Source organism: Raphanus sativus, chromosome 5, assembly GCF_000801105.2.
Source record: "Raphanus sativus cultivar WK10039 chromosome 5, ASM80110v3, whole genome shotgun sequence".
In the NCBI taxonomy this organism is placed as follows: Eukaryota; Viridiplantae; Streptophyta; class Magnoliopsida; order Brassicales; family Brassicaceae; genus Raphanus; species Raphanus sativus.
The window spans coordinates 30005005-30031407 of record NC_079515.1 but is presented as its reverse complement, the minus strand read 5'-3'; the positions used below and the strand labels follow the sequence as shown (position 1 = coordinate 30031407).

General features: G+C 34.4%; 5 protein-coding genes and 1 pseudogene across 6 annotated transcripts; 4 read left to right on the top strand and 2 right to left on the bottom strand.

Annotated features, from left to right (window-relative positions):
- The first annotated feature begins 716 nt into the window (after positions 1–716).
- LOC108860252 (uncharacterized) lies at positions 717–1513 on the top strand. Its single transcript, XM_018634153.2, has one exon. It carries the CDS (start codon positions 898–900, stop codon positions 1351–1353), a length of 456 nt encoding a protein of 151 aa, XP_018489655.1. The 5' UTR covers positions 717–897; the 3' UTR covers positions 1354–1513.
- An 8363-nt stretch (positions 1514–9876) lies between these two features.
- LOC108860977 (protein argonaute 2) lies at positions 9877–13707 on the top strand. Its single transcript, XM_018634812.2, has 2 exons — positions 9877–10614; positions 10751–13707. The coding sequence occupies exons 1-2, from the start codon at positions 9996–9998 to the stop codon at positions 13423–13425; spliced, it is 3294 nt and encodes a 1097-aa protein (XP_018490314.1). The 5' UTR covers positions 9877–9995; the 3' UTR covers positions 13426–13707.
- A 1953-nt stretch (positions 13708–15660) lies between these two features.
- Positions 15661–17972, top strand: LOC108860077 (putative ubiquitin-conjugating enzyme E2 38). Of its 2 annotated transcripts, XM_057010158.1 has the most exons (8): positions 15661–15795; positions 16115–16253; positions 16341–16384; positions 16491–16554; positions 16647–16786; positions 16869–17180; positions 17255–17505; positions 17720–17972. In XM_057010158.1, the coding sequence occupies exons 1-8, from the start codon at positions 15772–15774 to the stop codon at positions 17775–17777; spliced, it is 1032 nt and encodes a 343-aa protein (XP_056866138.1). In that variant the 5' UTR covers positions 15661–15771; the 3' UTR covers positions 17778–17972. The 2 variants fall into 2 exon arrangements, with proteins under 2 accessions (XP_056866138.1, XP_018489493.1); XM_018633991.2 differs by having other exon boundaries at positions 16115–16384; positions 17720–17970.
- Positions 17973–19527: 1555 nt separating this feature from the next.
- Positions 19528–21151, top strand: LOC108859836 (uncharacterized). Its single transcript, XM_056985846.1, has 3 exons — positions 19528–19638; positions 19757–20725; positions 20807–21151. The coding sequence occupies exons 1-3, from the start codon at positions 19528–19530 to the stop codon at positions 20975–20977; spliced, it is 1251 nt and encodes a 416-aa protein (XP_056841826.1). The 3' UTR covers positions 20978–21151.
- A 210-nt stretch (positions 21152–21361) lies between these two features.
- On the bottom strand, positions 21362–22139 carry LOC108860766 (uncharacterized protein At1g43920, Chloroplastic-like; annotated as a pseudogene).
- Positions 22140–22996: 857 nt separating this feature from the next.
- Positions 22997–25649, bottom strand: LOC108860083 (putative ubiquitin-conjugating enzyme E2 38). Its single transcript, XM_056986771.1, has 7 exons — positions 25456–25649; positions 24506–24901; positions 24345–24408; positions 24108–24247; positions 23703–24014; positions 23337–23623; positions 22997–23135 (listed from the first exon to the last, which is right to left on the bottom strand). The coding sequence occupies exons 1-7, from the start codon at positions 25525–25527 to the stop codon at positions 23021–23023; spliced, it is 1386 nt and encodes a 461-aa protein (XP_056842751.1). The 5' UTR covers positions 25528–25649; the 3' UTR covers positions 22997–23020.
- Positions 25650–26403: the final 754 nt, after the last annotated feature.

Here is a 26403-nt window from a genome sequence, read left to right as displayed (position 1 = left end):
ATAAATATATTCAATTATGATATTTCAAATTTTGAAATTTCATTTAAACTAAAAATATTTCAAAATATATACATATTTTTAGAAAATTATAAAAATTAAATCATAAAATCAAAATTAAATCGTAAAATCATTAGTTTCTTATATTATATATATATATATCTACAGATTTTATAAATATAGTTTAATTTTAATTTTTGACAATTATGAAATTTTACATATTTATGTAATATATTTAATTAAAATAAATAGATAGAAAAATCTACCTAAGATTATAATTTTAAATATATACATGCACATTCTTAAATATATTTCAAAATAAACAAAATTGTTTTTATCTTAATTTTAATGTTCAGTTAAATCAAATTTATATTAAAATATTAGTAAGAAAAAAAAATTTATAATATTAATAAAGATATAAATATAATTTATGTTTATCTGTTAGAAAATATTTTAAAAAAAAAATTACTGCACATGGTGCAGGAAAACACCTAGTAAAATTTAAATAATAGTACTAGTTAAAAATTTATCGTAAAATCATGGTAAAATCATGGAGAAGATAATTCTTTATTTAAGTTAATCATATAATCAAGAATAAGTTTGGACGTGGGATTTGAATTTGTCTAACTTTTCTAGAAGAGAGAAAATAAAATTCTTCAAAGAGTGACCCACATCAAACCAAGAACCTTATTATAAAACCTTTTTATATACTTATTAAAGACATTAAAATCATGGAATCTGTCGAAAGTCCAAATCCCAAAATCAGATCATCTCTCTTCCCAAAAGCCAAGTCGATACCTTCCTCCTTCATTCACTTCCTAAACAAGCAAGATCCTGTTAACAAAAGCTTTCCTTTTTCGCTTTTAACTCACAATTCACAAACTCTGTTTCTTTCTCATCATGACTACAGCAACTTCGATGAACAACCCGTCTCTCTTTCGTGTAATCTGTATACTCCATTCTGTAATAGCTCTAACAAGTGGAACCCTGATGATGTTCTACACAGAGAAAGCGTCCATCTTCGGACCAGGAAGCGAGATTGCTAGCAAACTCAAAGGATCAACGCCACATGATGAGCTACTCATTCAGATTTCTCAGTCGTTCTCTGGTTTGCTTCTCTTTGCCATTGGGTTCGTATTGTTCATGGTGTCTTTCGTGAAGGACAGAGAGTTTCATAGCTTCTTCGCTGGAGGGTCTGTGATTCTTTACGTGTTAATGGCTTCGTGGAGGGTTTTGTTCGAGTGGAGAATTGAAGATCTTGCTTATGAATGGCCTAAACAAGCTCTTGGAGACATAGCTCTAGGGATCTCTTGGGTTTTCTTTCTTGTTTATTCATGGAGAGAAAAGTATGATTGATGATGTATTTAGGTATTGTTCTATCTTGTGGGATAAGTAAAAAAAATTCATCTTCAGATTTGGTAAAAAGGAAACTGAAAACACCTGTCCGAATTCAGACAAGATCAAACAATAACTAGTTTGGATTCACATATTCAGAAGATCAAAGAATTAAAACGGCTGTTTTTTTCAAAATATATTTTGTGTTGTTTTTTATTGTCTTGTTATATAATATGCTGGGTAAATCCCCTATTAATCCCAATCAAACTCATTCTGAAAGGAGAACCTGAGATTCTTATTTTATATTATATATTTACATTATTATTCTCTTGTCAATTTGTGAAAAAAGCGTAAACATATGGTTACATGCCTTATCGTATAGCATATTTTCGTCCCATTTGTAGGTTAATATGATTGTACAGTTTGTTTCACTAGCGTCTTGCACACGCACTATTAGCTTACTTTAGTTGGTACAAATCGTGCACATGGCCGGCAATGACATTGTTTACTTGTTAGAAGCTTTCTTACAGTCAAATCCTAACAGTGAAATCTAATCACCACGTTCTCACTGACACTCCTTACCATTATTTTTCATCAAACTACCAAACGCTAGTTTCCCTTTCATAATTTTTCATCAAAATATGGCTTTGATTGGTAACCATGGCGGAATGGCGTATGAAACGCGATTACGCAACAATTTTGCCAATCAACAGAATATTGCGGAATGAAAAAAAAAACGCAAAAACGCAGATCTGCGTTTTTGCTGACAAAAATATAAAGAGAAATTTTATTAAGTGGAAAAGTCAGTTTTTGTGGATTATGGTGAATTTTTTTTTTTCAAAACTAACACTTCTATATTATTAAATTATATACTAATACTATCTTAAAATTTAAAATACATAGCAATAAATTTCTAATGATAAATAATTATGTTGTAAATAAAGTTTTATTATAATTTTTATATTATAAAATGTTAATCTATTGTTAAAAAATATTGAAAGATAATTTAGATATTTATAATAAAAACTAAAATGTTTTTAATAAGTCTTAGTTTTTTCACATTTTGTAATAATTAGTTTATCTATTGTTATTTTTTATAACAAATTAATTACCATATAAAATAGTTTAATCAATTAATATGTATTCCACCATTCCGCAAATTTTAAATTTTTCAGCAGCTTAATTAATTTTTTCCACATTTTAACTATTATTTCCATGATTCTGCGATTAAACGATGGTTACCAATCGAAGCCATAACAAGACAATTCTCTTGCTTGAAATAACATGAATATTGATTTGGTTTTACTCTTATGAAAATTCAGAAGTTCCCCCAACATTACTTTTCATAAAAAAAAAAAATAAGGCAATTCTCTTGCTTTAAATAACGTATATATTTTTATCCACCAGTTGTTTTACATTAGTCCCAAACGGAAAGTCCAAAGTCACAAAGACCAATCATCTCCAACCCTAGAACAGTTCTCTAAGGCGATATCACCAAAAAGCAGATCAAACACAAACCTCGCCCATCACAGCCATCGGTAAAACTGTGGCCAGAATATAATATACCAGCCATCTTCTACCAATCAATGAGACAAAATGGTCATACACAAAAGAATTAGACCACACTCCGTACAAACATGCGAGACACTATAATTAAACAGATGGTGAGCATTCCTCATCAACAAAAACGTATTTCAACCACATCGAATGGCAACATAAGATTGAGTCATACCAAACCTTGTTATCAGGCCCGCCTCAAAGGATGTTAGGACCTAGTGCTAGTCCAAATATTTTTTTAAAATGTTCTTTAGTAAGTATAACCATTAAAATAAATTGGACCCTGTTTTGTAATGTCTTTTTTTTGTAGATTAGGGTCCTTCTTTTTTGGCGACAGATTAGGGTCCTAAATTCTAAAGAAAATTAGTGAAAAACATGATTCTTCAATTTGAATGGGCATTTCTTTATTAACTTCTCTATCCTTTTCTTGAGCTAAAAACATAATTCCACCTCCTTTATGATTCTGGTTTTTCATAGATACCAGATAACTCATATTGAACTTCATTTTTCGGTTTGGTTCTTAGATTCAAAAAAAAAAAACATTTATGGTTTTCCATAGATACCAAATTCAGAAGTTTTTAGTTTTTGAGTATATTCTTTTCAGTGCTTAATTAAAAGTTCTTTAAGATTTTTATGCTACAAAAATCGTATAAAAGTATTTTCTTATTTAATCATCATAAAAACTTATACAACTTTAGACTTGAATTTCTATTTATAATAGAACACTAATCTTAAAAAAACTCTAATCTAATTTAATATAGAATAACTATTAAAATGTTTTAAGAGTAATTATCCCATTAATAAATAATAATAATATTTAGGATATATCTAAATATTCTCTCTACATCAAAGGATGAGCAGATGATGAAAATTTTGAGAAAAAAAGAATTATCACTGATTCCATCATTCCATCATGAGGGCAATGGCGGATATAATTTGCCGAAGGAGGATGCAAGTGCCACCATAAATGTTTTAAAATTTATTTAATACACGTAAAGTTAATTATTTTCCTGGTAAATATCATTTTAATTAGCTTTGTTTTTAAGTTTATACTAGATTTTGATATGCACGTCCGTGCAGGTATATTTTTTATAAAATATGTTATTATTTATTTTTCATGTCAATATTAAGGCTGGACAAAAAACTCGAATCCAAAAAAACCGAACCTATTCCAATCCAAAATGTAGTACCAAATCCGAACCAAAATTGATTAAATATCTAAATTATTCAATTGGTATTTAAAGAACTGCAACCAAATCTGATCCGAATCGAAGTATTTCGGATACCCGAATGTATCCGTAATAGATTTATATACTTATAAAATTAATTATTTTGGATTCAATATATATAAAAACATTGAGAACATATATGGTAATTTTTAGGTTGTTTAAATACTTGAAAATATGTACAAATAGTCAAAAGTATTTTTCTAAAATATTTAAAGTATACTCAAAACACCAAAAATACTTAAAAATAATTACTGATTCTCTATCCAAATATTTAAACTAAATCAATTTATATGTTAAGATTATGTATTCTGACATATGTTATTCAAATTTATATATAATATATTAATTTTTTATATATTTTGAGAAATTTAAAGTATATAATGAATTTTAAAAATTTAAAAGTACCCAAAACCCGAAACAAACCAGAACCGAACTCGAATGGATACCCGAACGTCTCCAGTCACTATTACATATCATATTTGTGTCATCATATAATTAATCGTATTTTATACGTACCATAATATAAGTAATCATAAAATTAATAGTATTTAATACATACCATCATATAAATAATCACATATATTATATTTTAAAATTTAATGTTAAAAATCATAATTTAAGTTGGTATATAAAAACCATAATTTAAGTTGATATGTTTTTCTATATTTTTGGTAAAATATATATTTTTAATATTTAACTAACAGATATATTTTTATAATATATTTTTTCATTTATAACATATTTATATAGTGTTCCATCTTATGAGGTTAAAAATACATCATAGCTCCTTTTTAGAATCTTTTAAACATGAGCCTAGTGACATTAGTCAATGTTATAAGTTCGGGTAGTTAGTTCGATGTTAGGTTCATGAGATATTCAACATATTCAACTGGAATTTAGAAATCCTTAGAAGCATCCTTAGACTACCTCCATTGGTTAGAACCCATAATGGGTTCTAATGATTAGTTTAGTTGTAAAATTTGTAGTTTGTGAAGTTTAGAACTCTTTGTAATGTGATTAAATTTGTGAAGGTCCAATGGTATAACCCCTTTGAAGTTCTTAACTTTTTTTTCAAATTTTAGAAGTTGAATTATTATTGGATTTCATTAAAAAAAAACTCAATAAAGCTACTAGAGAATCTTTAACACAAAACAAGTAAATGTATTTTCCTAAATTAAATAATAGATTTCTTTAATAGAATGAATCTTAACCAAAATAAATTTCCTTATAGATTTTTTGTTAACATTATATTTTTTCAATATTTATTAATAATAATAATAAAATAAAAATCACACATCAAAATCAATTTATATATCATATAAATAAAATATAAAATATTTTATTTATAAATTGTTAGTATAACACTTTTATAGTATAAGTCCAATTAGTTATAAATATTAGATTTTTATATGATACATTGTGATATAATAGACGATTAAAATCACATAATATAATTATTTAAAGTAATAAATAAAAATTTTGTTTTAAAATGTTTTACTAACAATTATGTAATACATATTAATTTACATATATATATATATATATATATTATCATTAGAACAAAGAAAAAAATTGAAGCGAAAGCAAATATTTATACGGCCACGGGTCAAACTATAAAAATAAACAACAATGGCGTAAGATTTTTTTTAACAAATTTATTTTAATTTCAAATATGTTTATATATTTTATTTATTTATAAATTATTTTATTTTTTATTAATAATGCTAAGATTTTGGAATTGGAAAAAATTATGATCAATCTCTATATTATTTTAATTAGGAATTTAAAATTTATATCAAAATATTTTTTTTAAACTTTTAATTTTTATTATAACTACAAATGTTAATTTTCAATCTAAATTTATGTTTAAATATTACAAATATATCATTTATAAATTAAAAATTAAAAACATAAAATAAATACCCGCCCGGTTGGGCGGGTCAAGATCTAGTTGTTGTTTTACAGATTCAGAAAGGGTCACCTAATGTGCTATTTTTTAGTACCTGCAGAAGCTTTCTTGCTGCTTGAACCACAAATACTCGATCACTCTCTCCTAAAGCAATGGTTCTTGGTTCACTAAGCAAACTAGAGAGGTTGAACGTTCCAAGAAACATGAATACCGAGACCTATAAAAGATAGAGAGATCATATGTTAGTTATGAAAACACTTCAAATTGAGAAATTGAAACCAAACATTGTGAAAAAAGGCTCTAACCACGCTCCACGCATAGCAATGGTTTGGTGGAAGGAGGCATACTTGTTTTGCAATATTGCTTAAGTGTAGATTAATGAATTTTAAAATATTGCTTATTTGCTTCTTTAATGAAAATTTTGATCATCTAATCTATTAAAACTGAAGTACAAAAAGTACTTAGTCCTTAGTTTTTCTTAATATTTACAAAGATTGCCACTGGAATAAAACACAGTTGTTTTACCTAATAACTAAATGTACGATTTAAATTTGAACCGCTTACCTTTTCTAAATTCGAGACAAAAACGGAGTGAACCTAATCTTGTGTGTTTCCATAAAAAAGATATGCATTAACGATATTAACTTACGGAATTCAAATCTATTCCAAAAGGAATATTCTAATTTATATGCCCTATAATTTCCCATAAATCTAGCATAATTAAGTAGGATATTAAAAATGGAAACCTCTCCGAACGTTATGACTTAAAAATTTGTTAATTTGCTAATGGACTTCTGATTTACTTACTATACATGTTAAGTTGTTAACCATTTTTCAACCAACACGTGAAGGACCATTTTAGCTATACACAACCATTATAATATATTGTTTAAATATATATATTGAACCAAACTGATTTTTTTATATTCTAATGCTTCAAGCCTTCAACTATAAAGTATCGAATAGTATAAATATATAACACTAGCTTGGTTTTCAAAAATATTAAGGTGAAGTTTTCTCATATAGACATTATCTATCCAACTATATTTAAACAATAAGATTATGAAAAAATTAAGGTTAGTAGCCTCAGATAAAAATACCAAACTTATTTTTGGTCAAAATTTGTCAAAAATTCATATTATTTTTGATCAAAATAACTATTTATTTTCAAAAATGTAATAATGTTTTTTTCCAAGACAAATATTATAGGGCAATTCTTTCATATAGCCATTTTTAAGTTTTTGGTTTTTGTCATAAAAATAGCCCTAAAAATAAATGACAAAAATAGCCATTTTTCGTTTCAAAATTTTAATTTTAATTTTTAAATTTTTGATATTTGAAACACACCTCTTAACTCTAAACCATAAGTCTTAGATTAGTTAATCCAAGGGTTATAAATGCATATTTATTCTTAAATAAAATCTCTTTTGGTCATTTTCCTCTTTGGGAGGTTATTTTGTGACAAAAACTTAAAAATGACTATCTAAAAATTTCTCAATATTTATATATACTATTCAGGCATACACAATATGGATCAAATAAAAGTAACTTATATAATATATCACTGATCAATTTATCAAAATGTAATACTTGAAATATAAGGTTATTAAGATTTATGTTTTTAAGTGTGGTATGTTCCTCATTTATTTCCAGTATAAATTAAACAAAGAGACATTTAAATTTGAAAAAGATAAGAAAACATTTGCTATATAAGTATATTTTTAGAAAAAATAATGCATTAGTAAAAATCATTATTTATTAAACGGATACAATATAAAAATTGTCCGTGTCAGTAAAAATCATCAAATTTATTTAGATATCATTTTTTATTACTTTAGCATCAAACCAAGATATAAACAACCAACAAAGTTAGAAATATTTATAATCTATCTATAAGTTATAACTAAATCACAATATTATCTATTACAAATAAAATATCACCCGTGCGGACGCACGGGTCAGAAATCTAGTTTAATCTTATTTGCTTAAGTGTACTCCCATTTTCAAGATTAATATAAATCCATAAGATGACAAAAAAAAAAAATCTTGTTGGCTATATTTATAATAATTTTTTCTGATCATCCTGAAAAGTCTTCTTTAATTAATGGGTAGTTGCACTCCTTATCCATAGTCTTTAGTGTATTTAGTTGTATACCTAAAACTACCGTGTTCCACTATTTGGTAAATGTGTTTTGACAGATCTGCTATTCCTAAATGCTATTTTATTCCACTAATTGGTGAATGATATTAAACCAAATAAGATCAGTTTTGACATTTTCATTCTACTTGATCAATTAAAAGCTCCACATAATTTGTGTTATAGATAGGTTCTTAGTTGTCTCCCAGATTCCTTTCCTTTGTCATCTTCTCGTGTTGCTCCCAAAGTATTCAACATAAACACAATCCTAGTTATTCTCTAGTAGTAATAAACAAATATCTCAAAGGCCAAATAATAAATTCCGTTTCTATATTTTGGTTCTCAAGTGTCAACTAGCTCGAGAGAGAGAGAAAAGAAAAGCGATTTGGTTCTCCGGCCGACGGCGGGGCTTCCTCAGTCACCGTCGGCCCGGCGTTTGTTTTATTCGTCTGTTCTGTTTTCTTGTTTGATCTATGTGCGTGTGAAGAAGAAAAGTTTGTTTTGCTCCCGGCGTCGCACCTCTCTTTCGGTGGACGTTCGGTTTTGCTCGTCGGCGCTGCATCGTTCCGTCAATGGTGGGCGTTTGGCTCTAGTCTCCGCGTCGCCGAGACTCTATAGGCGACGGCGGTTCAGTTAAGGTTTTAGGTGTGTTCGATTAGTTGTCGATCCGGTTGGTTGGTAGGGTTTGGCTTCTCGAGGAGCTCTTGGTATCTGGTTGAAGCTCTCGGTGGAAGGAAGCGGTGGTCAAGAAGATGAAGCGGTTGAGTCTAATTACGACGGCGGTGGATGAAGCGTTAGAGTTAGATCCGATGAAGTTTTCCATGGCAGGAGTAAGACGAGGACCACGAGGGTGACGGGATAGACTCCGCCGTGCTCTGGAATGAAAACCAGGCGGCTCCGATGAATCGAGGGTTCCGGCCGTGGCGTGCATCGGTGATGCAGAACGGTGACGGTCGATTCGTCGCAGGCGTGACGCGTGGATACTTCGGGCGGCGGATGCAAGACACGTGTCTCGGAAGTGTCGGTGTTGGTTTGGTTCGAGTAAAGTCCGGTTTATTAGGGTTGGAAGTAAACCGGTGTTGGTTTAGTTTGGTTTGTTTTTGAGTTACATGTGGTTTGGGCCGGGTGTTTGGGCTGCATTCATGTAATTGGGCTTGGCCCGTTTTATATATATAAATTTCAATTTGTGAAAAAAAAAAAAGATATGTTCTTAGTTAATGCTGGATATTGACATTTTCATTCTACTTGTCTGTTGAACTTGCCATTAATGCTGCACCAAATTCTGGCGGAAGCCATTACTAATGCATTTGTGTTTCAAAAAAAAAAAGGGTTCTTAATTTCCAAATTTTTAAAAGATTTTCGCTTAATTCACTCAATTAATTAGAGACAATGATTTTGTTGTAATTTAGAAGTAAAAATAAATATGATTAACATAGAGATGAAAATAGTATTAAAAATTTGATAGTTTAATTAAATTCTCATATTTTTTTATATTGAACTTGATAAATGGCTTTTTTGAACAAAATTTATTTCCTTGGGCCCAAGTATATATAACCACAAATTAACGACTGTAACTTTTTCCTTTAAAATAAGAAAAGTTAAAGACGGTTGTACTACCCTAACTTTTTTTGACTTCTTTCGAGGAACATTCGCGAAGTCCTACTCCTTATGAGCTAAGCTAATAAACTTCTCACACACACTTATCTGTGTTCCTTTATAAAGACATCTCTCGGATTCGGTTCAGTCCACAAGTTAAAAGCAAAATCACATAAGAATAAGAAAGTTTCCTCTATTAATCGTACCGAGTCTTTCCCGATCAGATCCAATCAGCATGGAGAGAGGTGGTTACCGAGGAGGTCGTGGTGGTGATGGCCGTGGCAGAGGCGGCGGAGCCCGTGGTGACAGCAGTGGTGGTGGCGGTCGTGGTTACGGAGCTGCCGGCGGAGGAGATCGCGGCCGTGGTTACGGAGCTGGCGGAGGCGGAGATCGCGGTCGTGGTTACGGAGCTGCCGGCGGAGGAGATCGCGGCCGTGGTTACGGAGCTGGCGGAGGCGGAGATCGCGGTCGTGGTTACGGAGCTGGCGGCGGCGGAGATCGCGGTCGTGGTTATGGAGCTGGTGGCGGTGGAGATCGTGGCCGTGGCTCCCAGCGAGGTGGACAGAGTTCCGGTGGAAGTGGCGGCGGATACGATCGGAATCAACAGGAATTCCGAAGCCAGAGTCAGTGGGGACCACCGCCGGGTCAAGGTGGTGGCCGTGGGACGCAGATGCAGCAACAAACTCGAACGCAGGCGGTCCAGCAACCGCCACAGGCTCAAGTGAGTCAATCCGTTGCGGCAGGAGGAGGCGTCGGCAGAGGCGCGTGGGGTCGTAAGCCGCAGGTTTCTTCTGATGCGGCGGCGGTTCCAGTTTCTTCTCCGTCAACCGTTACAGTTTCTGAAACGGCTCGTGGTATTGCCCCAATAAAACCTAATTTATAGCAATGTTCTAATTATCAATTACTGGAACGTTATTTATTTACATTGGATGATTAGTCAATAACTTTGATTAATGTTTCTTTGATTAACAATAAATTTCATTTTGACAGGTCCTGTAATGACGAATCCGAGACCATCTGTACAACAAGTTCAAGCTTCTTCTTCGTCTTCTACTGAGAAGAAGGTTCAAGTTGCTTCTTCCGAGAGGAAAGTACCAATAAGACGTCCTGATAAAGGAGGTGTTGTAGCTGTGCGTCGTGTTAACCTCTTTGTCAACCACTTCCGAGTCCACATTGATCCCGAGAGTGTCATACGCCATTATGATGTTGACATCAAAGGAGAGAATCCCACTAAGAAGATATCAAGGTTCGAGCTCTCTATGGTCAGGGAAAAGGTGTTCTCCGACAATCCCGGCGAGTTTCCACTCGCCATGACTGCCTACGATGGTCAGAAGAATATCTTCAGCGCTGCTCAACTGCCTACTGGTTCGTATAAGGTGGATTTCCCCAAGACGGAAGAAGGGACGAGAGCTCGAAGCTATACGTTCACTATCAAGGAGGTGAACGTGCTCAAGCTCCGTGACTTGAAAGAGTACATGACAGGGGGTTCGTCTCTCAACCCTCGTGATGTATTGCAAGGAATGGATGTCGTTATGAAGGAGCATCCTTCCAAGTGTATGATCACCGTTGGTAAAAGCTTTTTCACTCGTGGGACCGAGAGGGACGAGGACTTTGGTTTCGGTGTTGCAGCTGCCAAAGGCTACAGACACGCTCTTAAACCGACCGCACAAGGTTTGTCCTTGTGCTTGGACTACTCGGTGTTGGCGTTCCGGAAGTCCATGTCTGTCATCGAGTATCTGAAGCTGTACTTTGGCTGGTCTGATTTGCAGCGCCAGTTCAACAGACGGGATGTGGAAAATGAGTTGACTGGGTTGAAAGTCACTGTCACTCACCGGAAGAACAAACAGAAACTCACCATAGTTGGACTGAGTAGAGGAGCCACGAAAGACGAGAGTTTCGATCTTATCGATCCAGAGGGGAATGAGCCGCCGAGGAAGACGTCCATTGTTGATTATTTCAGGATTAAGTATGGGAAAGACATTGCTCACAAGAATATTCCGTGCTTGGATTTGGGTAAAAACGGACGGCAAAACTTGGTGCCCATGGAGCTGTGCGTTTTGGTTGAAGGACAGATTTACCCAAAGGAAGGCTTGGATAAAGATTCAGCCTTGTGGTTGAAAAAGTTGTCACTAGTGAATCCACAACAAAGGCAGAAGAACATACTGAAGATGATAGAGTCAAGTGATGGTCCTAGCGGTGGGGAAATTATTGGCAACTTTGGAATGAAAGTTGATACAAAGATGACACCTGTGGAAGGTCGTGTTCTCAAGGCTCCGGCGTTGAAGTTGGCAGAGAGAGGCAAACCTGTCCGTGAGGAACCTAATCCAAGACAGAACAATCAATGGAACCTTATGAGGAAGGGAGTCACGAGGGGTTCAGTAGTCAAGCATTGGGCTGTTCTTGACTTCACTCACTATGAGAAGTACAACAACTTGAGGATGGCTAACGACTTTGTGGAACTACTTATCAATCGTTGTGGGACACTTGGGATGCAGCTGGAGGCTCCCATCATTTCCAAATCAGCCAGAATGGATTTGCTTTCTAATGCTAATGCTCTTGAAGAATTGCTTCGACAAGTGATTGACGAGGCTAATCATAAGCATGGCGGGGCTCGCCCAACTCTTGTTCTGTGTGCTATGTCTGGGAAGGTTGATGGTTACAAGACTCTCAAATGGATAGCCGAGACCAAACTTGGTCTGGTGACTCAGTGTTTCTTGACCAATTCCGCCAACAGAGGAGGTGACCAGTATCGGGCAAATCTCGCCCTCAAGATCAATGCTAAAGTTGGTGGAAGTAACGTTGAGCTGATGGATACTACTTTCTCTTTCTTCAAAGGAGACGATGAGGTCATGTTCATCGGTGCGGATGTTAACCATCCAGCTTCTCGAGATAAGATGAGCCCCTCCATTGTTGCTGTTGTGGGCACTCTAAACTGGCCTGAAGCTAACCGTTACGCAGCTAGAGTCATCGCACAGCCTCACCGGAAAGAGGAGATTGAAGGATTTGGTGATACGTGCCTTGAGCTGGTTAAAGCTCATGTTCAGGCCACCAGGAAACGCCCTAACAAGATTGTCATCTTCCGTGATGGTGTCAGTGATGGTCAGTTTGACATGGTTCTTAATGTTGAGTTGCTTGATGTGAAGCTTACTTTTGAGAAGAATAACTACTTTCCCAAGATAACTGTGATCGTGGCACAGAAACGTCATCAAACCCGTTTCTTCCCTGCCTCACCCAATGACGGAAGTGACAAGGGAAATGTTCCTTCAGGTACGGTGGTCGATACCAAAGTCATCCACCCGTTTGAGTACGATTTCTACCTCTGCAGTCACCATGGAGGCATCGGGACAAGCAAGCCCACTCATTATTATGCTCTTTGGGACGAGCTCGGATTCACTTCAGATCAGATGCAGAAGCTTATCTTCGACATGTGCTTCACTTTCACTCGTTGCACCAAACCTGTCTCTCTCGTTCCTCCAGTCTATTATGCGGACATGGTCGCCTTTAGAGGACGGATGTACCACGAGGCAAGTTCACGGGAGAAGAACATTAGGCAGCCGCGAGGAGCGCCTCCCCCACTGGCCACTGTACTCTCTTCTCTGAGTTTGGAGGAAAAAGCAGTATTCAAGCTGCACAAGGAGCTTGAGGATGTTATGTTCTTTGTCTGAGAAAGAAAAGGTTTGGGGGTTATATTATATATGTGTTTTGGGTCCCTAAGCTTAAGTTAAAAATGCTATATTGAATGTCGGAACAGTCCCAATAACGCAGTTTTACTCCTTTTTCTGGTAGAAAGGAGTTTGTGCGTGAATCTAATTGGGTTTATTGCAGTGTGTTTCTCTTTGTTTTAAAGTCTTTGTGTTTGTGTTTGGTATTGTGTTGCTCTTTGGAGCAGAGACTGCGTTATGTAATGGTATTTTATTATATAAATAAGAATCTGGGTTTTATAAGTAGTTCATATCCTGTTATCGTCTTCCCAAATTTTGTTTCTGGGTTTTGTTTTAAGCTTTAGATGTCAAAGATGACGATGCTCTTTCTTATTTTGTGTGTGTTCTGCGTTTTCTACAGTTTCTTTGGAGAAACAATATCTATTTGGTTAATTGTGGGAATGATTAAGCATTAGATCATGCAATGTGGCAAAACGTTCCAGGATAAGTCTATGAGAGACGAGCATACAAAATAACAGTGAAGCTTTTTGTTGCCTTTGATTTGATTTAGCTATTGGCTCTCTGTTTTTCTTCTGAGTGGTGCTCTCTATGAGAGACAAGCATACAAAATAACAGTGAAGCTTTTTGTTGCCTTTGATTTGATTTAGCTATTGGCTCTCTGTTTTTCTTCTGAGTGGTGCTCTCTATGAGAGACAAGCATACAAAATAACAGTGAAGCTTTTTGTTGCCTTTGATTTGATTTAGCTATTGGCTCTCTGTTTTTCTTATGAGTGGTGCTCACTCATTTTTTTTCCTAGTACTATGAAACGATTGGATGTTAATTTAATATATTCACAAGTGAAGCTTGATTGAGCATGTTTTTTTTATACTGAAATTACAATTCTATGTACTCTTCAAAGTTTTGGTACTGAAATTATAATTGGTAAAAGAACTATGCTGCTTATACATACCAAGAACTATGATGTTAATACATTTAGGTGATGAACTGATGATTGTTTTACTAGTATTTAGTTCTAGTTTTTGGATTTTAGATTTTGGTTTTTATTTTTAAAATTTTTGTTTTCGGTTTTCCTTTTGTTTAGTTGTGATTTTTTAGATTTTGATTTTCAATTTGGGTTTTGCTATTTTTTAGTTTTTGTTTTGGTTTTGCTATTTTTTAGTTTTTGTTTTGTTTTTTAAAGAAATTAAAACATTATTTTGAAATAATACATCAGAACAACAATAAAATATTAATAACTTACTATTAAAATTTATCAAAAATTGTGATTATTATTTTATAATAAGATAAATTTCATTTTCTCCACATTATTATTGATACCGTTAATCATGTTTATCCTATGAACATTTTCAAAAATATATTTTTATTAGAGTAACAAAAACTCTTATGTCTTTCCTTTATAGATATATAAAATATAAATAATTATTTAAAAAATAACTTTCAAAGTTACAAAATACAAATACATTCCAAAAACTTTAATTTAAATTTTAACACAATGACATGAGTGTAAATACTTTCAAAACAGAATTACATCTTAAAAAAAACTTTTTGTTTTAATAATATAAACTAAAATTTAACCTGCCATTCAAAAATTGGTATATTTTTTGTTTTACATTTTTTTAGAAATTTAGTTTTCATATTTATATTTTTATTCATATTTATGTTTTTCTTTATGATAATTTGTGTATTTTTTTTTAAATAATTAATAAGATGTTTTAATAGTTGTATTAAAATAATTAGACCAAACCTATATCACTAGGTCATGTTGCTATTTTAATAGTATTGATACATATATTAATAAATATATGAGTCATATAACACATAATTAATATTTAACAATTATATTTTCAAGTCAAAAATATATCTGAAATCTTACACCAGAAAAACATAAATAAAATAAATTTAACCAATCAAGTCAAAACTTTTCAATTTTTAGAGAGATCTATCAGCATTTTTGCTATTTTTCTAAACACACACACATATATATATATGAATTCTCTAAAATATATTGAAAGTTTGATCCAATATTGTTTATATAATAATATTGCTCTAAACAAAGAGTTAGAAAATATAAATTGTTGACCTTTTTCTCGTACATATACAGAGAAAATGTTGACTTGTTTTTAGTAAAAAAAAATAGTAATGAGATAAAGTGAAATAATTTTTAAACATTATTATAGATAAAAATAAGTTAGTAACAGCAATAGGTTAGAGATGATTTTAATATAAACCATTAACTCAAAAAAAGGAAATTCACAATTAAAAGTGTGAAATAAGAATAAACTTTTACAAAAGCGATTGAGAGAAATATTATTACTCTTGTAAAAAGCGCTTCTCCTTTGGGTTGGTCAATGGAGCGCGCCGTGGACAGAAAGGTTCCATCTTTCTGTACTTTTAGTACAGTTAAACCCTTTTTGACAGTGTTCAAATTTACTGATTTACCTGGAAAAAAGTGATCTTATGTTCTCTTAGGGCGTGGTTAATGCGCGATGATCATCCATGTCTGTTTAGGGTTTTTGTTTTGATATAGGGTTTATGTGGGTTATAGGTTCTTCTTGAGTTTTGTTTTACAACGCTTCTACTGTTTCTCTTTGCTTTTGGCTTGATGAGTTTTGTTTTTATCTGTTCCTAGTGAATCATATTCGTGGTATTGATTTTTGTTTGTTTATGTTTGGTGCTTCGATCTTGCTGTAGGCTGGAACTCCTGAAGTGGTCGATGTCGATAAGAAGAACAAAGGGAAGTCTATACTAAACTCTGTAGAGGTGGGGATGTCTACTTCTCATCAGCCTTGGTGGTTCCCGAGTTTAGCCAGCAAGAGAACCTCAAAACCAAGTAGAAACACTTGTTCTAGTCCTGGAGCAGCTCAAGCTAATTTTCTGCGGGACTTTAAGAGATTTGATACTGTTGCTTATTTCTCAGATCATCACTATTTTTCTGTGGGGTATGGGAATTCTTTAAAGCAGGTTAGAATTACATTCTATCATCTCAGGAGCTTGTTTCTTTGCTTTTCAACAATACTGTAACGTTTAGCTGCCTCTTTTTTTATTATTATTATATATATATTATCAGCGCTCAAGGACTTGGGTGAAAAAGATTCAAGCAGATTGGAAGATTCTTGAGAATGGTTTGCCAGGTTTGGTGTTATATTCTAATGCACTTTATCAATGCTTTGCAACGTTTCTCTTCCCCTATTTGTTATTAACTTCACACTTTCTTTGCAAACAGAGATGATATATGCTAGAGCTTGTGAATCAAGAATTGATCTTATGAGAGCTGTAATTATTGGAGCTGAGGGGACTCCTTACCATGACGGTCTTTTCTTTTTCGATATTTACTTCCCTGATACCTATCCTTCAGTGCCTCCAGTAATGTCCTCAACCAACTACTTTCTCAATGTGTTCTGTTTTTTTTTTCTGATGATGATGACCTTTGATTTGTTGGTGGCAGATGGTTCATTACCATTCCGGTGGGCTTAGTATCAACCCTAATCTATACAGCTGTGGTAAAGTATGCTTGAGTCTTCTCGGTACCTGGTACGGAAATACGAGGGAGAACTGGCTCCCACAAGAGTCCACAATGTTACAGCTCCTCGTCTCGATCCAAGCACTTATCTTGAATCAAAAACCTTATTTCAACGAACCGCTCATGGTGTGGACCAAGTGGACACCATTAGGCCAGCCTTTTTCTAAAGGTTACAGTGAGAACGTATTCATATTGTCGTTAAGGACGATGGTTAACAGCATGAGGAGACCACCGAAGGTGATAATATATCTAGTCAAACTTTTGAGCTTTCTTGGTTTGTGTTGACACTGTTCTTTGCGATGAATGTGCAGCACTTTGAAGAGTTTGTTCGTAGCCATTTCTTTGAGCGGGCTCACGATATAGTGAAAGCAGCCAATGCTTATATAGACGGAGCTCCTGTTGGTTCCATAGTTAAAGGAACTAGCGAGAGCGGGTCCATGAAGTTTAGGACCGATGTGGCTGTCTTCATGAAGACAGTTGTGGATGAATTCGTTAAACTAGGAGTCAAGGAGCTTCAAGACAAACTGAAACCACCACCTGTGAATCAAACTAACTCATCGAGGTAAAGCCAAGTCAACCATTTTGTTTCATGTTATTCAATCATCCTTCAAGTATTAGGAAGTAAAATTAAAGTCTTTCTTTTTGCCATAATTTTATGATAACTAATCTTTTTATTATTAGAAATTGAGATGCAATTATCAAATGTACATTTTAATTAGCATTTGATTATTTAATTTTAGATTTTAATGTTTATTTTTTATTTGTTCTGTCAACAGGTTGTGTTTTATATTGAGTATGCTATGTTTATTGGGATATTTTGTTGTTGGTCGTTAGTGGTAGCATCAAAGACAAGTTATGAAGACTCGCTTAACACGGGCGAGCAGAGGAGTGCTGACCCCTTTTTTTTATCTTTACTATGTCGACAAGTAGTTTAAAACTATTATTTTTTCGTTTTTAGTTTTACATTTAATATTTGATTTATTAAGTTGAGAGATCTCAAATTTCTAACAAATAATCGATTACATGCACTAGTTTGGTTACGATTTCTACTTCACCAAGTATTCGAATCTAGAGGTACAATCTGAATTGGTACAGTGTCAAAGTGGGCCATAACCCTTTAAATCCTACATTCCAAAACTCCATCCTTCAAATCTAAACCTTAAGTATAAATTAATTAATCCAAGAATTATAAATGCATATTTATATTTTTTTAAATAAAAGTAAATGTGTTTAACATAAACATGAAAAATAGTTTTAGGAATGTGATAATTTTGGTTAATTCTCTTAAAAATAAAATACATAACAATATTTATAATTATTAGGGAAATCGGCCAAAAAAACACTGAACTTTGCAGGAATTACCAAAACAAACCTGTACTCGAGCCTGGCCAAAAAAACACTGAACTATCATTGACTTTTTCAGTATATTAAAAAAATTACGATTGACTTTCCAGATTAACACACCGTTAACAGAGAGTTAAGACAGTGTTAACTCACCGTTAATTATTGCCGTTTAACGAAATGACGTCGTTTTGATCAAAATCTTTGTTAAGACAAAATCTCAAAACGATGTCGTTTAATTTAATTAAAAGGATGTTGGTTGTGGGATTCGAACTCGGGCACTCGTGTTTCTGGAAAGGGGTTATTTGCCACTAAGCTAGTGGACTTCTCGGAAGATTACTCTACATGTTTATTTTTATTGTTCAAAAGATGTGGATGACTGAATTAAAACAAAACAAAACGCGTAAGTGCATAACCCTAATTTCTCAGATTCCAAATCGATTTGGGGATTTCTTGTGGATGGCAAGGACGAAGTTCACAAGGAACGGAAAAACGGTAACGATCTTTGGAGGGATGAGGAACTTCGAGTACGGGAGCGAAGAAGCGGTTCAGTCGAAGAAGAATGAGAGTGAAGAAGTGGTTCAGCCGTCGAAGAAGGGTGAAGGGAGTGTCTTTGAACCAAAGAAATCGGCGAAGGAAGGTGGAAAACGCGGTGCCTCTGTGAGTCAGTCATCGCCGGGGAGATCGAGGAAGAGTAAAAGAGTTGAAGCGAAGACGATGGTGGCATCTCCAGAGAAGGTTACGAGGCGTGGGACACCATATGGGTCGCCTGTGGCATCTCCGGAGAAGGTTACAAGGCGTGGGACACCATATGGTGGTTCTACTCCGTCTCCTAGACAAATGAAGAAGCAGAAGGTTACTGGTGGGTCAACTCGAAACTCGAAGACGAGAGATGATGATGTTGATGATGTTGATGACAGAGAAGAATGTCCACAGAAGGAGACAAAAGAGCTGAATCCTCGAAGTGAAGAAGAGGAATTTGGAGATATAGGTGATGATGTACCGCTAGCATTAGAAGATGGTAGGTTAGCATTAGAAGATGGTAGGGTTGATGTAGAAGAAGATGATGGTATTGCTGGCATCGAAGAAGAAAACTGCGGAGATTTGGGTCTTCATTTTGGTGAGGAAGCAAGAAATGATGACTGTGAGGTTGATGAAGATGAAGGGGATGATTATGCTTGGGATGAAGATAAAATCCCTGATCCGATGTCTTCAGATGATGAGAATGAAGAGGAGATAGAGAATGATAGAGAATGAGAATGATACAAACTGGGATTGGTTTGTGCAGCATTTGGCCGCGGATTTGGGATTGGAACTTGGGAAAGGCTTTGTTGTAATGTCTGACAAACAAAAGGTAAACGAGTTTCTGATTCTTATATATGTCTGATTCTTTTTTGTGATTCTTGTGATTCTTATATTTTTGTGATTCTTGTGATTCTTATATTTTTCTGATTTTTTTTTTGTTTCTGTAGGGACTAGTGAAGGCAGTTCATAACCTCCTTCCAGAAGCTGAGCATAGGCAGTGTTGTCGCCATATTTACGAGAACTGGAGGAAAGGTGGAAAAGATCTAAGGTTACAGAAGTTCTTCTGGTACATTGCAAGGTGCTACACTCCTGGTATGTTCAACTACAACATGGATGAGCTTAAGAGATATGATCCAGGCGCACATGCATCTCTGGTTAAGACAAAGCCAGAGACTTGGTCTAGAGCTTTCTTCAAGATAGGCTCCAACTGCAATGATAATCTGAACAACTTGTGTGAGTCCTTCAACAAGACCATCAGGGAGGCTAGGAAGAAGCCTCTGCTCGACATGTTAGAGGAGATAAGGCGCCAATGTATGACTAGGAACTACTTAAGGTCTAAGATGGCTACGGCCAGGAAGACTAGGTTCACGGAGAAGACACACAAAGAGTTAGCCAGGGTTGAGGAGAAGTCTAAAGAGTGTACACTGCGTTGGGCAATTGGGCCAGAGACTGAGGTGGAGGACCAAGAGCAGACGTATGTTGTGAGTTTGGAGAGGGAGACTTGTGCATGTCGAAGCTGGCAAATGAATGGTATTCCATGCATCCATGCTGCTAAGGTCATCCTTGGTGCGAAAAGGAAGCTTTCTGAGTTTGTTGCTCCTTGCTACACAACAAACCAGTGGCGTGAAACCTACAGTTATGGGATCAGTCCTTTAAATGGGATGATAGAGTGGCCTCAGACCAATAGATTAGGTGTGATTCCACCACCTAATCGAAATGGCAAGCCTGGTAGGCCTAAAAACCATGATCGAAAGAAGGGAACCAATGAGACAGTGTCTACTACCAAGCTGAGCCGTGCGAACAGGGTGATGACATGCTCTAATTGCAAAGAAGAAGGGCACTACAAGAATACATGTCGGAAGGCTTTTGTCCCGAGTTCACCTAAGAAACCAAGAGGCAGACCAAGGAAGTATCAGGTAAGGTTCTTAGTTTTGTAGCTATTGGTAATGTTTCTGAGATTTTTTGAGGTTATTGACAATTCATTTGGGATGATACAGGGACTACATTTTGAAGAGTCACAAGCTCAAACCTCCCAAGCTCAATCCTCACAACCTCACTCATCACAAGCTTCCCAAGCTCACTCCTCACAAACTGAAGCATCACGATGGGAAGTTCCTCAATCTACCCAAGCATCACAGACTGGAGCGTGGGAAAGATGGTTCTCTTAGAACTACTCTTTTGTTTGTTGTGTGATGTTGTCTCTCTCGGATTTATGTTTTGTTGTATGATGGATGATGTACTTCTTTTTCTTTTGTTTAGCTGTTTTCTTAAACAATGATGATGGTTGTGTGATGTTGTCTCTCTCTTTGCTGTTTTCTTAAACAATGATGATGGTTGTGTGATGTTGTCTCTCTCTCTTTGCTGTTTTCTTAAACAATGATGATGGTTGTGTGATGTTATCTTTTTCTTTTACTTATTTTGTTCTGTTTTGTTGTGTTGATGATCAAGAAGTAAACAACTCTTACATTAACCATAACATAAAGAGTCTTGAAACCATTAGAATTACACAAACACACAAATCAAACACAAGACATATTCAAAGACAACTCATTTCAAAGACAACCCATTCCTAGTGCTTATTTTCTCATGATGAACACAATACATGAAACTGATGCCACTAGAAAACCCACTTTGATGATCACATTCAGCTTCTTAACTTCATTGCTAGCCTTCTTGACATCTTCTTTCAGCTGTTCCTCCACATTTTTGAGGTTGTCGATCTCCATTTTGAGCTTCCTCAAATCCGATGCAAAGCAATCAACTTTAGGCAATGCATCGTGAACCTCTTCGTAGACAGCTTCATCTACCCATTTGTACAAGTGATCCTGGACACAAATCATGTACACAATCTATGTTCAGACAATTTCTCACTACCTAGACATTGAAGCTTTACATTTCAGAACACAACAAGGTTACAGAAACACAAACAATTAACCACTTACATTTCGAAACGTTGGGCATCTAAAGAAAGTTCTTCCTGGATTTTCCTTCGTTTTTGATGTGTAAATCCCAGTTCTTCGACCACATCCGCATTGCTCTGGGATACCACGAATACCCATCGTATTCACAGACGAATCCTCACAACACGAACTCATCGTGTGACACTCGAAGAAATGGAAGAGAATCGAGCTTCTTAAGGAAGAAATGGAAGAGAATCGAGCTCTGTTCGTCAATGGAGCTTCTGATTTTATTATTTGGGAATTTAGGGTTTATGAGGAGAAAACGACGTTTCTTTTTTATTCATTTAACTAGGATTAAAGCCAATATAAGGAATGATGTTTGTCAATCTATTGTAAAGTCCACTAGCTCAGTGGCAAAATCCCGTTCCATTTAACTCGAGCACACAGGTTCGATACCCGATGGAAGCACATATTTTTAATAACATTTCTAAATGAAACTACGTCGTTTCAGTCATTTTTTTTAATCAGACAAAGAGACAAAACGACGTCTTATGATTTAACACCCCAAATTAACGACGTCGTAATTATCTGTTAACCCTGTTAACGGTGTGCTAATCTGGAAAGTCAATCGTAACGTCCTTAATAAACCGAAAAAGTCAAAGAAAGTTCAGTGTTTTTTTGGTGAGCCAATATGTCCAGGTTTGTTTTGGCAATTCCTGCAAAGTTCAGTGTTTTTCTGGCCGATTTCCCATAATTATTATCTTTTTATAAAAACTTATATTACTATAAAATATTTATAAATTACAAAAAATTAAAAATACTTAATAGTTGAATTATTTAGAATAATTTCTTTTAGAAATTATTTTTAGTTTTTAAAACTATTTTTGGTAGGTATTATATTCATATTCTTTTAGTATTCAAAACTTTTTGATCAAATTAGATTTGATTTTGTATTGAATTTTGCAAAATATAAAATATATAAAATCATCCATTTTTTAAAAAACTACACAAGTGAGAAATGTATCTGAATATATTAAAAATTCATGAACTATTTTAAAATACAGTAAAATTACCTATAGTTCTGAATACTAGCTTAGATTTCGTTTCAGATACTACCCTTTTTGGAACACTGTTTCAGATACTTAGAAATAGCAACAAAAACCAATACCTACGGCTACATCGGTTCTTGTGTTTTGATTTGAAATATCCCAACTTTGTAAAAATCAGAAATGATAAACGTAAAACTAAAACCTAAACAAAATAATAATAAACTACTTGTCCACATTGTAAAGATTAAAAATGAAAAGAAAATCAGGACTTCTCTACTCCGTCCGTGTTAGATAAGGCAGCATCCAATATTCGAGATTCCTTTGATGTTATCACCATATACCCAACAAACACAAAACAATAAAGATAAAAACTCAACCTGTTGACAGAAATTTAAAAATAAATAAAATTAAAATCTAAAAGTAATTAATCAAATACAAAATGCTAACATCACATATGACACTGATAAAAAAAAAGTCAACAAACTTCATCAACTTAAAATGTACATAAGAAGATGAGTTCCTTCTACTTGGAGATGATTAAATAACATGAAAGAAAATAAATGGTGGACTTGGCTCACCTCGATGTTTTGCTTCTCTTACAGTTACTCTCTGCTTTAGGTGGTGGTTTCAGTTTATCTTCAAGCTCCTTCACTCCTAACTTAACCAACTCTTCCACAACTGTCTTCATAAAGCTAGCCACTTCGGTCCTAAACTTCATGGACCCACTCTCACTACTTTCTTCAATGTCTTGGACACCACCTTTAACTATAGAACCAACAGGAGCTCCTTCTATATAAGCGTTGCTCCCTTTCACTATATCGTGAGCCCGCTCAAAGTAATGGCTACGAACAAACTCTTCAAAGTGCTGCACATTTTCATTACATCCACACAATTTTCATAACAATCCAGTGGCGAAATAAGTTTTTGACTAATGAAACTTTTACCTTTGGTGGTTTCCTCATGCTGTAAACCATCGTCTTCAACGACAATATGTAGACGTTCTCACTGTAAACTTTGGAATGAGCCTCGCCTGATCGAGTCCCCTTGGTCCTCCCGTAGGCAGGTTCGTTGAAGTATGGTTTCTGATTCAGGATGAGTGCTTGGATCGAGACTAGAAGCTGTAACACTGTGGACTCCTGTGGAAGCCATCTCTCCCTAGCGTTACCATTCCAGGTACCGAGAAGACTCAAGCATACTTTACCACAGTTGTACAGATTAGGGTTTATTCTAAGCCCACCGGAATGGTAATGAACAATCTGCCACAAACAAATCAAAAGTCATCATCAGAAGAAGAAGAAAAAAAAAAAAACAGAAGACATGTTGAGAAAGTAGTTGTTTGAGGACATTACTGGTGGCACTGAAGGATAAGTATTAGGGAAGTGAATTTCGAAAAAGAAAAGACCGTCATGGTAAGGAGTTCCCTCAGCTCCAACAATTACAGCTCTCATAAGATCCATTCTTGATTCACAAGCTCTCACAGATATTGTCTCTGTTTGCAACAAGAAAAAAGAGTGAAGTTTTTTAATAACAAGAAATGTTGAAAGCATTGATGATGTGCATTAGTATATAATATATATACACCAAACCTGGCAAATCATTCTCAAGAATCTTCCAGTCTGCTTGAATCTTTTTCACCCAAGTCCTTGAGTGCTAATAAGATAGCAAAAAAAAAAAAAAAAGAGGCAGCTAAATATCAAATTAACAATTTAATGAAACATTAATCTTATAAAATTTAACAAACCATCACCTGCTTTGAAGCATTCCCCTGAGAAGCATAGTGATGATCTGAGAAATCCTCAACAGTGTCAAATCTTTTAAAGTCCCTCAGAAAATTAGCCTGAGCTGAAGGAACAACCTCCACAGCTGCTCTAGGGCGAGAAGAGCTAGCAGAAGCACCACGATTAAAATGTCTTCTTCTTGATCTCGAACTGCTAGAACTCGGGAACCCCAAAGGTTGTGTAGTAGACATCACCACTTCTTCTACATCAGCAAAATGACTAAACGGGTTTTGACCGTAAAAGGAGCCGTCTTGTACAGCCTTCCCTTTGTTCTTCTTATCGACAAGGTTAGCATTGTTATTACTAACAATGCCGCCATTGCGGAATTCATATTGTTCGACATCGATCACTTCAGGAATTCCAGCCTACCACAAGATCAAAGCACCAAAATTTTACACTCAAAAAGCAAATCAAGACAGAGAAACAAGTATAACATGTTTCAACTCAGAAAATTGTAAGAGCACAATCAAAAACGACAAGTATGATTCATCAGGACCGGATAAAGCAAAAACACATCAGTCCAAGGCAAAGAGAATCAGTACAAGTACAGTAAACGTGAGCAGACCAAACAAAACTTTAGAGTTACTAAACCCACATAAACCCTAAAGCATGGAGAGATAACCAAAATCTACCTTACACGAATCTGTTACTCAGTAGAAATGATTCATCAGGAAAGGATAAAACAAAAACCCACATTAAAATTAAAAAAACAACCCCACATAAACCTTAAACGTCAGCAAACAAAACATGAGTAACCAAAACCCACATAAACCCTAAAACAAAAAACGAAACCCTAAACACTCGTAGATAACACAGATGATCATCACGCATCAACGAAGCCGTATCAGTAAAATTGAGCACATTTAAACCAATTTAACTTCCGGGAAACTTAAAAAAAAAAAGGAGAGAAAGATGGAACCTTTCTAGGTTTTCGAGTTCTCGAACCAGAAGGGAACAGAGGAGGAGCGATCTCCACCACATCAGGCTCCATTGACGAAAGATTTGATTATTTCTGTTTCACATTCATTCCTGCCGTAGTATATATACACACCACCTAACTTTTTTTTTTTTGTCACCCTAACAGAATCAAGATTTCTCTCAATCTTTTTAAATTAACCTTTTTAATTATTAGTTTCCATTTTTGAGTTTATAGTTTAAAGTCAAATAAAGACTTCAACTATGGTCTCTAGTCTCTACTCATTGGACTCCGTCCAGAGACCAGAACCGTGCCTAGAGATTTTTATGCCATAAATCAAATATTTTTAACTTTTTACTTGATTGTTTTTTTTTAACCAATTTTTTACGTAATTGTTTTGCAGTAAACTAATACAACAATTTTTTTTTTAATTAAATTTTGATAGAAAATTTTAACCAAATAATATTGCTATCTATAATTTATCTACTCTAATAAATAGAGTACTAAATTTATCTTTTACAAATAAGCCATACTAAACCATTCTAATAACAAACATAATCTCTATTAAATGGCATTTACATATAAAAAGTATATATCTCTATTAAAAATGTTACTACATGATAATAAAAAATTCCAACCAATTATTCAACCATACCAAATTTCAACTATCGAATTTTCTATATTATACCAGTTACAAACCTTATACCAGTTACAAAACAGAACATGGCCATTGATTCAACATACAATGATGATTTCATCATAACTAAACTACAAACATTAAACATCTCTATATTGAATTCATCAAGCAATCCTAAAAATTATATGGTTCCTAGAACACAACAATATATCCTTTTGTTTTGTTCACAATATAAATTTCTTATGTAACCGAATCATCTAAATCGTGATACATTCATGTATTGTTGTTTTTTGTGTTTATCATCTATAGTTTCT